Here is a 12,396-nt window from a genome sequence, read left to right on the forward strand (position 1 = left end):
CTCTCTCACACACACACACTCACACCCCTTTCACAAGCCTTGCTTGATAATGTTTGTTGCTTAGATTAGTTTATAATAGTGATTTGTTTGATTAAGTTCACTGATTTTGGATTGATGTTGCTTTGTTTAAATGAATTCTGTTATAATTTAAGAGAGCAGTTGTTTGTTATTACTGGTTGTATTTGCATTATGATATAAGCTGGGTGCGAAGGCTTTGTGTACGGATTTCACGCCTTCAATTTATTAAAAATAGTTATTAATTATAAATAATATTAGTAATTAAATAACTAATTTGAGACTGATTTGAGTGATATTTTGGTTATATTTACCTGATTACAGGTTGGTGCCCCAAAACGAGATTAAACGTAGTTTAATGATATTTTATGTATATTATTAATATAAGTATAATTGTTAAAGAATGTAACCAAAGTTGACTTGTTACAACCCCAACAACTTAAATTATCATTTTATGATAAAACATATTAATATATAACATCCTGAATTGGGAGTGGATTGAACAGATACTCAGCACAGGGGTTTCTGGGATGATTCTGAGGTAACGGGGGTAGAGGCTTGTTGTCAGTGGAGAACAGGTGCACGCTGCCTCCTGATCGCTTTAATCATGATAGCATTGTGAGTCAACACAATGAAGGCTTCCTCTGTCCCACCTGTGAGAGAAAGTTGAGAGGAGCCGTAAATCCCAGACGCAATTTGCTCGAGAGCCACCCAGAGCCACTTTCATTTAGTGCCATGAAACACTCGGAGTGGAAGACTGGGCCTGAGTGCTTCATCTGAAACAAGCTGCCCGGAGGAGATGAAAAGCAGCTTGGAAGCAGTGATTCACCTGCCCTCCCTCTTTTTGTTGGAGAGTGGGGACTCCACTATGGTTTTCCATTATAACTCCTGAGTTTTTCACTGTAGGGAGGAGGCAGGCAAATGAAACGGGTTGTTAGAAAATAAGGCAGTCATCCATAAGAGGAGCAATGTGAGCCTGCAGAGATGAAGACTGAAAGCAGCTGAACCAGATCCTCATTTGGCTCCTTCTTTCTGTTAATAACTCCCTCCTCCTAATACCTACTTTCTGTCCGTGCTTCAGGTTGTTGCGGCTGCGTAACCCGTGGGGTCGCTTCTCGTGGAACGGCAGCTGGTCAGATGAGTGGACAGACTGGCCGCAGCACCTTCGTCACGAGCTGATGGCTCACGGCAGCAGCGAGGGCGTCTTCTGGATGGAGTACACAGACTTCATAAAGTAAGAGTTATGTTTAAAGCACACGATACTAACTTGGAGGAGGGCGTGGGATTCCTAATCTTTCTTAAAGGGAGTTTTGTTTTGTCTAGTTTTATGGAGTGTGGGTGCAGATGTTACCACTATGACATCACAAAACTGATATCACAAGGAGCTGATGAAGAACATGATCTGTACACTACTGATCTACCTACATAAAACATACTTTACATTTAGTCTGCTGACTTTTCTGTTTTCTTTCTAGCCTTTTTGCGGTCGGGCTCCTAAAACTGTCTTACAGTTGAGTGTACTCCTTTTCTGCTCTTCTGATATAGAGGCTGCCTCAAACTTTCAGACTCTTCATTCACTCTCTTATTTTAAATTCCTCCCCCCTAGTGGCCTTTAGGTGCATGCCATGTTCTGTGATTGTTAAGATACGTCAGCAAATACTTTTCAGATATATAAACATTAGGTTAACTGTACCCACGTGGAGTGAGACAAAGTTGTTTGTGTAGTCAGCTTAAATAATGTCTTCATTTATTTTTGACCTCCTGTGATGTACTTGTGCATGCCCGTGTTGCAATTATAATGTTATTGCTTTTACTTGCAACCCCCCCAACTCCCAACAGCTAAATGTTGAGTCCTTCATGAGAGTGTAAATGTGCAGGCGTAACATCTGTTTATGTCTCATTATGTTTCTATAACTTTGAAAACTCATCTCAGTATATGTGTGCATAGCTGTAGCAGCAATATCTCCTCTGTGCATTTGTTCTACACTTCATCTGAAATACTGAACATTTCTTGGCCCTTGCTACACTCTTTCAACAAGGTTTATGAAAAGCAGGCAAGTGTTGACATGATTCTGCTGAAAACAAGCGACACAGACACAGATGAACAAATGGCACAGACAACAGAACTTCTAACTTTCCAAATGTCCTGTAATTACATCATGATGGATTCACTGAATATGATGAATGGCTGAGTTATCTTTGCGTTGTGTGGATTTAGCTGACCATCTGGCATTGGCTCCAAACTGAGTGACAGCGTTGTTGTTGATTTTAGTATGCTTTGTTTGTTATGAGTGCATCATTCTCCTGTTCCTCTAACATGGTGTTGTTATGGTATTGTTATCTTTCTGTTGTTGTTGTTGTTGCCCAATGATTTGGCAGGCAGAGGCTTGGACTTGTCATGGCTCTCAGTCTGTCTCGTGGTCATATTAGATTCATCCTGCCACTCTCAGCCTTCTCTACTGACTGGTGGTTTTTTGACTGTTTTTCTGTTTGTTTGAAAGCATGCACGTCCTTTTTCTTTCAGAGGTTTAATGTCCAGTGACCTAGTGGACATCTGTGAACCTGTGAATCTGTGACTGGAAGGAGAATAGATAAAGACATGACCTCCATGTGAAAAGTATTTGAGTGCACTTACACTGCACTGAAGAGGTCCTCTTTAGGTGGCCTCCTCCAAAAAACCACCTTAAGCACTTAGCGTGTTGTTAAATGCAGCTATAGAAAGGTTGACATTGACAATCAATAGAAAAATATTATATCTTTTATACTAGAGCCTGACCGATTAATCGGCCGATACAAGAATACCCGGTGGTATCGGCTCATTGTATCGCAGATATGCGCCGATGTTACTTGCTTTATTCCCCAGTCAAATAGCACATCATTTGAGGTTCATTATATTAAACTAGCAGTTGTCTTTCACCAGCAGTGTTCGCTTTATGGATCTAACATCATCACCCTCCTGAGTGTCAGGCGGTGATGCACGTACATGCACAGTTACTTTCCAGTTGAGTGACCATCTTCTCTTCATTAAATATCTTTTCCACAAGTGTAACTGCTTTTGAGGGATCAACACTGAAAATATGTATATCTATATTTATCTGTACAGAATGAACATAGATCTATGAAAGATATCAGCTGATGTATCGGTATCTGATTTATTTTCTCCCCGATATTGATATCGGCATCTGCCCCAAAAAATCCCAGATTGGTCGGGCCCTAATTTAAATTTACCCATTAAGCCTGACTTTAAATAAGGAATTATTTATAGACACTGTGTATATATATATTAACTGTATTTTTTATTTTATCTTATAATCCAGTTTTTAACTGTTAATACTATTATATAGTTAAAACTTGCCTTGTCATTTATCTGTGAAGCTCTTTGAACTGCAAAAAGAAGATGCTGAAAATAAGAAGAAAGTGTTCTTATTAAGAGAAACGATGAATACCTTTCAGCAGAATAACAGATGGAATTAAAAGCAAAGCCTGATATGCTAAAGGAGAAAATTAAGTGAAAGAAGTTCATTCACGCTTGAGAAAAATGTGACCTAAGAGACAGGACCATAATAGACTGGAAATGAGCTGATTTTATTTTTTTACCATCAGCAAATCATCTGATTTATGGAAGTTGTCTGAAAGTCCAACACATAAGTAGAGTCACCTAAAAAGATGAAGCGTGTGTTTTGGTTGTGTTATTTATGTCCCCTCTAACAGAATAAGAGTTGCAATAAGACCAGAAGGATCAATAACCTGGCTGTCCTCGTGTACCTGAAAAATGTATTCGTTCAAGACCAGAATCCCATCTGTCTTCACACTGGTTATTGTTTTCTGTGACGGGGAAATCATCTCAGCTCTGATGCTGTAAGACAAACATACGGCCCCCGTTAAAAATAAAAATTGGTCAGCTTGTTGTCGGAACATCAAGACACTCACATGCACACAGCAGACAAGTATGACTCGTGCTGATTATTAAAGATATTTCAGAAAGACATGACGAGACTACTGCAGACGTGTTCTTCTCCAGGGATGAAAAGCATACTGTAAGACTTGAGAGTTTTCTTCCTCTCTTCTTCCTGATTTTCAAAAAGAGCAAAGCACCATGTAAGGCAGATGTCAAAGTGAGGTGGGGAAGTGATGAAACAAGGAAAAACAGACTCAAAGTGTGCAAGAGAATATCTCTCAGGGGCTTTGGCTTCAAAAGAACAGGTCTGATATGTTAGGGAGGTAAATGGTGTTTGTTCTGCAGCACCCTCCGAGGCTATCCTATCGTGAACCAGCTGCTTGTGATGCATACAAATAGACATAGCGAGGAGGATCAGAGGGTCACATTGTTCCTTCCTTGATCCTGCATATGCAAAGCAAATCTATTTATTCTCAATTGTCTCCTCTCACAGGTACTTTGACTCAGTGGACATCTGCAAGATCCACTCAGACTGGCAAGAGGTGAGACTGCAGGGCTGCTTCCCCAGCAAGGCGAGCGGGCCCGTCACCGTCACGGCGCTCACCGTGCTGGAGCGGACGGCGTTGGAGTTTGCTCTCTTCCAGGAAGGAAGCAGGTAAACATGACAGGGATCATTTATTTTTAACACTCACCCTCTCCTTCCCTACATCTTTCAGTAGTACTGTTCACTTGAAATCAGCTGATTGTGCAAAAGCTAAGCGCTTCAATTCCTTTCCAGGCGTTCAGACACGGCCGACAGCCACCTGCTGGACTTGTGCATCATGGTGTTCCGAGCGTCCTTCGGCAGCGGCAACAAGCTGACTCTTGGTCGCTTGTTGGCTCACAGCAAGCGAGCAGTGAAGAAGTTTGTGGGCTGTGATGTGATGCTAGAGCCGGGCGAGTACGCTGTCGTCTGCTGCGCCTTCAACCACTGGCAGATGAACGTCAGCGGGACGGGAGGACCCCCCACGCCAAGTAGGTGTTTCAGACTTTACACACACAACCTTTTCATTCCATTTCTTATTCTTATTCAGGAGACACAGTATGATAATAGTCACATGGGAGGCAGGCGAGCCAATCCCCACACAGCCTTCAAAAATGTCCTAACCAAAATGAGTAGCTTTGTGAATGATGTAGGAAGAACTATTTTAAGATGCTTAATCAGACTCTTAACTTAAACACTTAGATGCATTTGATCTGATTTTGAAGTATCTAACTGTCTTCCTCCCAGTCTCAAGCCCCACCAGTGGAGCAGCACGACGGCCAAGCCAGGAATTTCCCGGCTACGTCTTGGCAATTTACAGCTCCAGACAGGTGATGGTGGAGCAGGTGGAGGCGACTGCCACCACGCTGGCCGATGCCATCATCCTGCTCACAGAAAACAAAGGCGAAAGACATGAGGTGAGAGCAATAAAACAAGCTGTAGCTGTGTGAAAAAAATCACTGCTGGGTCTGCCCTCACCTCACTCTGTCACACACACACACACACACACACACACACACACACACACACACACACACACAGTTTGTTCATCTCTGAATATATTATATATGCTTGTGAAGATGCAGAACGCTTGCAGCTCTGTAAGCCACTTTGAGATAACACTTTAGATTTCCTCAGCAGAGTCCTGAATCCCATTCTGCTTTTACACTTGAGAGTATCTCCCCTACACACAAATACACACACACACACACACACACACACACACACACACACACACACACACACACACACACACACACACACAGGAAGGAAATTATTCTGGCTCTCCTGAACAGTGTTCCAATAAAGTGGCTTTTTGAACACTTGAGATCATCATTGTTAAGTCTTTCAGCTCTCCAGGAATCCAGCGCTCAGAGAAGGTGGGCTGAACACTTAAGGATTCAGGGCTGACACTACACGAAGACAATCAGAGCAGTCCTCAGTCAAAACAAGAGCACATTTGTGTTGTGTTTTTTCAGGGCCGGTGCTTCTCTTTTTTCGCAGTTATTCAAGAGTCATACTGCCAGAAACTTATCGGTGTCTCTGCAGATAGTAGCCTCCACACACCAGAATGTAGTGCAGCCACAAGATATATTCTATCAGGGAAAAACCTTCATATTGTGTGCTATCAGAATAAGAATCATGCTCTACACCCACAGCCGTCTATGTTATGAGGTTTGCTCAAAGAATACAAATGGAGGTCGTGCAGATGAATCACACACACAACGTGAACCATTAACACATTTAGAATCAATTTAATCTGAGCACACAATGACTAAGATTTTCTTGTACTCAGCAGCCACTTAGTAACTTATTCCACATTCTGTCTGCTGAAATGCTCATTGTTCTTAAAATGCAAACTCACGTCAAATGTCAAACAATGTTTTTTATTTTATTTTATAAGGCGAAGTATGTTTTAAATAGCATGATGTAAGCTGATGTTGAAAAATGAAGCCAGTGTAGTTGTGCAAAAAAATGTGCAGTTCCTCAAGTGTCCATTTGAGACTGGCTCCAAAAATGAAGGAATCTCCATTAGGTCCCATTTTAAAATGTCAAATTTTAAAAGCAGAAATAAACATGTTTGCAGCCTGGTTAAAAACATGGTTGTTGACTCTAGAGTCTGCATGAGGGGTTCATGTTTACTTCTAATCTGTTTTGATTCTATTAGGCTAAGAGTTTTGTATAATTAGGCTTAGTCTTCGTTAGCTAAATCCTGTTACTGACCTCAAACCATCCACTTTGTCTGCGTTGTTTTCATCTTTTCAAATATGCCAGCTACATGACGAGCTAGATGATATTCATTTAGTCCATCTTGGCTCCACATCTTTGCCTGCTGCTTTTCCAAAATGGCATCTTCAAATCTTTTCTGTATTTCCTGAGTGATATTAGGCTGACACACAGACAGAACATCATCCTCACAGCAGTATTTTTATTTCATGTATGACTCAGCCGTCGCCTCTTTGTTCATGTGTGCGCTCTCAGGGCCGGGAGGGCATGACGTGCTACTACCTGACCCACGGCTGGGCGGGGCTTATTGTGGTGGTGGAGAACCGCCATCCCAAATACTACCTCCACGTCTCCTGTGACTGCACTGACAGCTTCAATGTGGTGTCCACACGGGGAAGCCTCAAGACCATCGACAGCGTGCCTCCTTTGCACAGGTACACACACACACACACACACACACACACACACACACACACACACACACACACACACACACACACACACACACACACACAGCTAGAGATCTGTGTTTCACTGGAAGCTTTAACCTAAATAGATACAACAGTGGAATAAATGAAATGCTCTGGGAACATGCTGTGCAGGTGCAGCAAACATCCTTAGAAGATTATATCTGCACACATATACTCACTTACTGAACATAAACACAGTTATCCCAGAGGATTATCGCTCCATATCTCTTAATAATCGACCGAATGCTAGTCTCAGCACAATTAGAACTGCCTTTGTCTCTCTTCTGGTCTTCTGTTTTTTCTCTGCCTATTAAAGCAAATCCAATAAAGACCTGAAAATACTGCTCTCGCTTACACACCTGGAGCACAGAGGAGCTGTCCACACCTCATTAAGTTCTCCAGGATTTTGCTTTATCTGACATCTTCTATATGAATGTGTCCATCGTCCAGACATTTACGTGATTTTACCACCTTTATCACCTTAAAGTTATGTCCCACGTTATTGCAAACTGTAAAAAGGCACCAAGCATGAGGAGCTTTTAATGTCATTTTCCGTCATCGTACAATAATATTATTTTCCTCCTCTCGGTCAGACCTCAGTGCAGCCTTATTTTCTAATGTTCTTATAAGGTGTTATACAATCAGCTCTTAGGTAAAATGATTTAGCAGTTAAGTAATCAAATGCTTAAGACTGTAGAACTGTGATTTTTGTCTATTTTTTTTTTTTTTTTTTACTCATTTCCTGATTTCCCGTAAACACATTGCCTAATCAAGTTCCAAAATGGACAGAATCAGAAAACCTGCTACAATAGTGCTGATTAATCACATTTTCTTCTGCAAATCCAACCTTTCACTTTGCCAACAAAGCTTTTCCAAGATCTGTGTAACACTAAGGGTCTGTAACCAAATGATTAGGAGGGGAAGAGGGCAAGAACATTTCGTGTTTTTTCCTCTTTACTTTTCTAATAATAGTAATTACTAACGGTTGCATTTAATGTACCTTTATAAAATAGTATTTATGTGAGTTGACTGGAATGTGGAGTGGGGTAAAAATAAAAGTGTGATTTCTGTGGTCTTCAGTAGCTCTTTAATTGAAAGTTAGCTGTATTTTCTTTTTATTATTTCTGTAAATATATTATCCTAAGACATTAAAGGATGGTATTCTCACTTTGGAAGATAAGAGGACGGCTGGAAAAAATCTGTTGTATTTTTCAGCACCCCTCCTTTAACTAATAATTGAATACAGTCTTTTACTTAACAACACCCTAAACAACGCACAAACAAATATTTTTACTAAACTAAAACCCTTTTCACACAAATCTCCTGAAAAACTCTTGAGATTGGTCTACCCGGAGGTTCTTTAGGCTATGTGTGAACGCAAACAGACGCATTTTTCATGCGGACTTTACCAGGAGTTTCTCCGGCAAGACCCCTAGTATTTTATCCACAGAATATCCGAGTGAGCTGATGTCTGAACACGGCCGTCGCGACGCGACCACTACGATCTCCATGTACGTAAATAAACGGCTGCATTCTGTTTTCTGTTCGTCAGTATGTTGTTCTCCACTCTTTTGTGGATGTTGTCATTCCATTGGATTACACATAGTATTGATATAAAGACAGATATTGTCATTATAACGGACTCTGTTGCTTCGGCTGCTACTTCCGCGTTGTTTATTTACGTCATGTCTTACCTCGGGAAATCTCTCCCCCCCCCTCTGACAGGGAAAGTCCCCCACTGTGAGGAGCATATGTGAACGGCTAGGTTGGGAGAATCTCCGGAGCATTCCTCCTATAATGATCTAGATATTATCCGGAGTGCAGATGTGAAATCATCTTTAGTAAGGTCTTAAAGTGTAAATAATTTCTTTCAATGCTCTCTGTGTCCCCCTGCAGGCAGGTGCTGGTGGTGCTGTCCCAGCTGGAAGGAAACGCCGGCTTCTCCATCACCCACCGCCTGGCTCACCGCAAAGCAGCCCAGGCCTCGCTGGGAGACTGGACCCCCACCAAGGCCACACACAGCCCCCAGCTCACTCCAGACATTGACGGCCTGCACAGACCACGGCCGCTATGACCACTGTCCACGTCCTCGCACACACAGACGTTTTAGTCCAATAAAGTGTCAGAGCACTGGAAACCGGGCGAGGGTTATGATACACACCTGAATGTAAAGCACTATGGAGAATTTTTGTGCTGTAACGCACCATAAAGTCTTCATCCGACCTTGCAGGATCTCTCCCTTGCCAAGTGGATGTGCCATGTCCGGATGAAACAAGGGAAGCAGGCAAAAGTATTTTTCACACAGGATCCAGTTTAGACTACTTAAACTTTTGGACATTTTGGTACGAGCGCTGTACGTGGAACTGATGTCATCCCCTGCTCGGAAACAGGGTGGAATGCCGTAACTACTGAGCCATTTTCCGGCCCACATTCTTTGAGCCAGCCTCCTGCAACGATCAGACATTTAACCCTATATTGTCCACAAAGTAGGAGACTTCAGGGGGAGTTTATCTTGGTACTTACAATGAGCCAACTTGTAGTTTCACTCAAATGTCGTCGTGGTTTTTATTATTATTTGAGAACACACACATTGGTCTTACTTGTTGTTTGCGCCACCCTTGTTGCGGTCTTGTCCATATTTGGGGGTTTGAGGAAATAGAAAAAGCCATCGTTCATATTGTACTGTGTTGCATCATACTTCATATTGGGTGGAGTGGTGTCCAGCCCCTCTAGCTCAGGACCAAACCCAGGATTTGTAAAGTTAACCAGGGTCAAGCTAGTCTTAAAGCTGATGTTGCTCAGACTGCTGGAGTAACTGTGGTAAAGAGCAGTGTCGTTGTGAAATACTGGCACATAATAATATAATTCCCACCTGCATGGTTTGATACACTAACATTCAATTGTTTCTTTCCCTACAGAGGAACAACCACTGTAGTGTTTTCTCCCCCGTCCCCCTTTACTTTAATTCATCTTCACCTCACTTTGGGGTCTAAATGCTGCAGGCGAGTAATTACTTGACCAGGTTTGTGATTTTCCCCCTCAGGCACAGCACGCTGGATTTACCCACACACTTTATATCTTTACTCAAATCCACACTTGGGGAGCAACTTTCCTGCCTCTAGACATTATAAAGTGCGAGTTAATGCTGCATGTTACGCTCTTGTTTTGGTACTTGAAGGTCAGAGAGTATTTGTGTGTTCCTCACGCTTTCCACAGTTGTCGGTTTACACTTTGAGAGAGCGATGGAGGAGCTGCTAGCTGTTTGAACACTCACTTTGCCATGAGGGAGCTCTTAAGAGGAGCTGTTAAGTTAACTTCAGGAGGTCAGGGACTGTTCTTTTTTTGTTTGCTCGAGTGCAGCATGAGCATCTGGGCCACCCTCCCATAAGAATACACCGACGGCACATTAGCGACAGCAACGGCATCCTTGTGTAATAACAAATTAGTGTTCAGTCAGACTGCGTGCTCATATCAGGAGAAAGAAGGGACCCTTGAGACGTGTTGTGACACTGAAAGGAGTCTAGTCACTGCAACGTTGCTTCAAAGGATGGTCCTGTTTGCTTCTTGTTCTCCAGTGTCAAAAAAGCCATTACTCCTCATTTGCCTAAGATCCATCAGTCCACAACACAAATGTTTTGTCATGGAGAAAGGAACGTGGTACTATTGAAGTGAGATGAAGGGAGAGACTTGTCAAGGAAATGCTGTTTAACTTTTATGTGGAGAAAACTTGAAAGCTACCATGCTAAATTCCTGTATTTCTCATATAGTGACTCACATTTAAAAAAAAAAAAAAAAATGCTATTTTTTTTCATTTTCAATTCAAACAGTATGAGGTGATTCACATCAGGACTTTAAGCTTGACTCAAGGTGAAGCAACCTTGAGTCTAACAAGTGCTGAAACATGTCATGTCATGAGTATTGGCACTGTGTCCCCATTTTTGCAGTCTTACTCACGAGCAAACCAACCAGAGCAGTTACTAGGAAAAAAACAACTGAACGTATGTTTTCCAAAGAGACATAAATGTCAAACGTCCACTGTCAGAAGTCCTGAGTTTATATGTCAAAGTGATTTGCAGGTCTGTTTTGTCTGAAAATTGTGGAATACTGAATGACAGAAAAAGGAATGTGATGTTCTGTGGAGTGAGTCTGACGCGAAACCTGCACTGAAACACCTGCAGTGACAAAGCACCTCACACATTCAGTGTCACTGCTGGATCATTGTACCTTTACACCAGATATTGTTTTTATACTTTAAATTTGTCATAACTGTCATGTTGGCTCTAGCTGGTGTCCTCTGAACCTTTCCCTCTTCTGTGAAGTAGTGTTGGTGACTCTTCTGTGTTTCATGGGCGCCCCCTGCTGTTTGAAGAGGCTACAGTAAGATGAAGAAAAAACAAAAAACTAGCTGGTCGTGGATTGACCAGCCAACACACACAGCGCCTTCTCCCTCCTTTCTCCAGAGTCTGGTCCCTCGTTCTTCTTTGTAAATTGTACAGACGGCAAACTTAAGCCACACAAAACTATAGAAAATGGAAAAAAAATGAACGATCCTTTTAAAAATTGTAAAAAGAAAAGAAGACTATGATGGCAGAAACAAAAAATACACCCTAATGCTGAAAAAATGGAACTCTTGATGAATGTGATATATATTTTATTGATCTTTTTTGGCGGGGCAACATGAATATATGTGTATAAAATATGTATGTTTAATTTTCAATCTCAGGTTCCAATGGACCAAATAAATTTTTTAAATTAAAAAAACATGTCTTTTTTTTTTTTTACAAGGAAATTGTCTTAATGCATTTTCTCAATGTGCATTTTTTTTTTTTTTAAAGGGACCAAAGACATTTTCTGTGTTTGTGACTCATGCAAACAAACTCTTCAGTTGTGACTGATGAGTAATAGAATGCTTTCAAGCTCATTTATTCAAGCAGGAAAACAGTATAAAGTATTCACATTTCTAAAGTGTTTTTCATTTACTTCACTTTTATTGATTCCAGAGTGACACTTTTTGATGTTCTGATCTTCAGATCCTCTCTGCACTTCGTCTCCTGGGCTTCTTCTCTCTACATCATGCGGCTGTGGCTCAGTTGGTAGAGTTGTCGCCTCTCAACCGGGAAGGTTGAGGGTTTGGTCCCCAACGGAGCAACATGTCTGTTGTGTCCTTTGGCAAGACACTTAACCCTGAATTGCTCCCACTGCTTCATTGGTGGTGTATGAATGGATTAGTTACTTCTGATGGATCGCTACCATCAGTGTGTGAA

At 41.6% G+C, this 12,396-nt stretch overlaps 1 protein-coding gene across 1 annotated transcript in view; it reads left to right on the plus strand.

Moving 5' to 3' along the window:
• capn15 (calpain 15) overlaps nt 1–11,893 on the plus strand; it is a 42,374-nt gene extending 30,481 nt beyond the window's left edge. Inside the window, 6 exon segments of the mRNA XM_065949456.1 lie at nt 1,097–1,249; nt 4,407–4,568; nt 4,692–4,927; nt 5,184–5,353; nt 6,918–7,096; nt 9,029–11,893. Coding sequence (XP_065805528.1) covers nt 1,097–1,249; nt 4,407–4,568; nt 4,692–4,927; nt 5,184–5,353; nt 6,918–7,096; nt 9,029–9,206 — 1,078 coding nt within the window. The 3' untranslated portion in view covers nt 9,207–11,893.
• Nucleotides 11,894–12,396: the final 503 nt, after the last annotated feature.

The sequence above is a fragment of the Labrus bergylta genome, chromosome 21, assembly GCF_963930695.1.
Source record: "Labrus bergylta chromosome 21, fLabBer1.1, whole genome shotgun sequence".
Taxonomy (NCBI): Eukaryota; Metazoa; Chordata; class Actinopteri; order Labriformes; family Labridae; genus Labrus; species Labrus bergylta.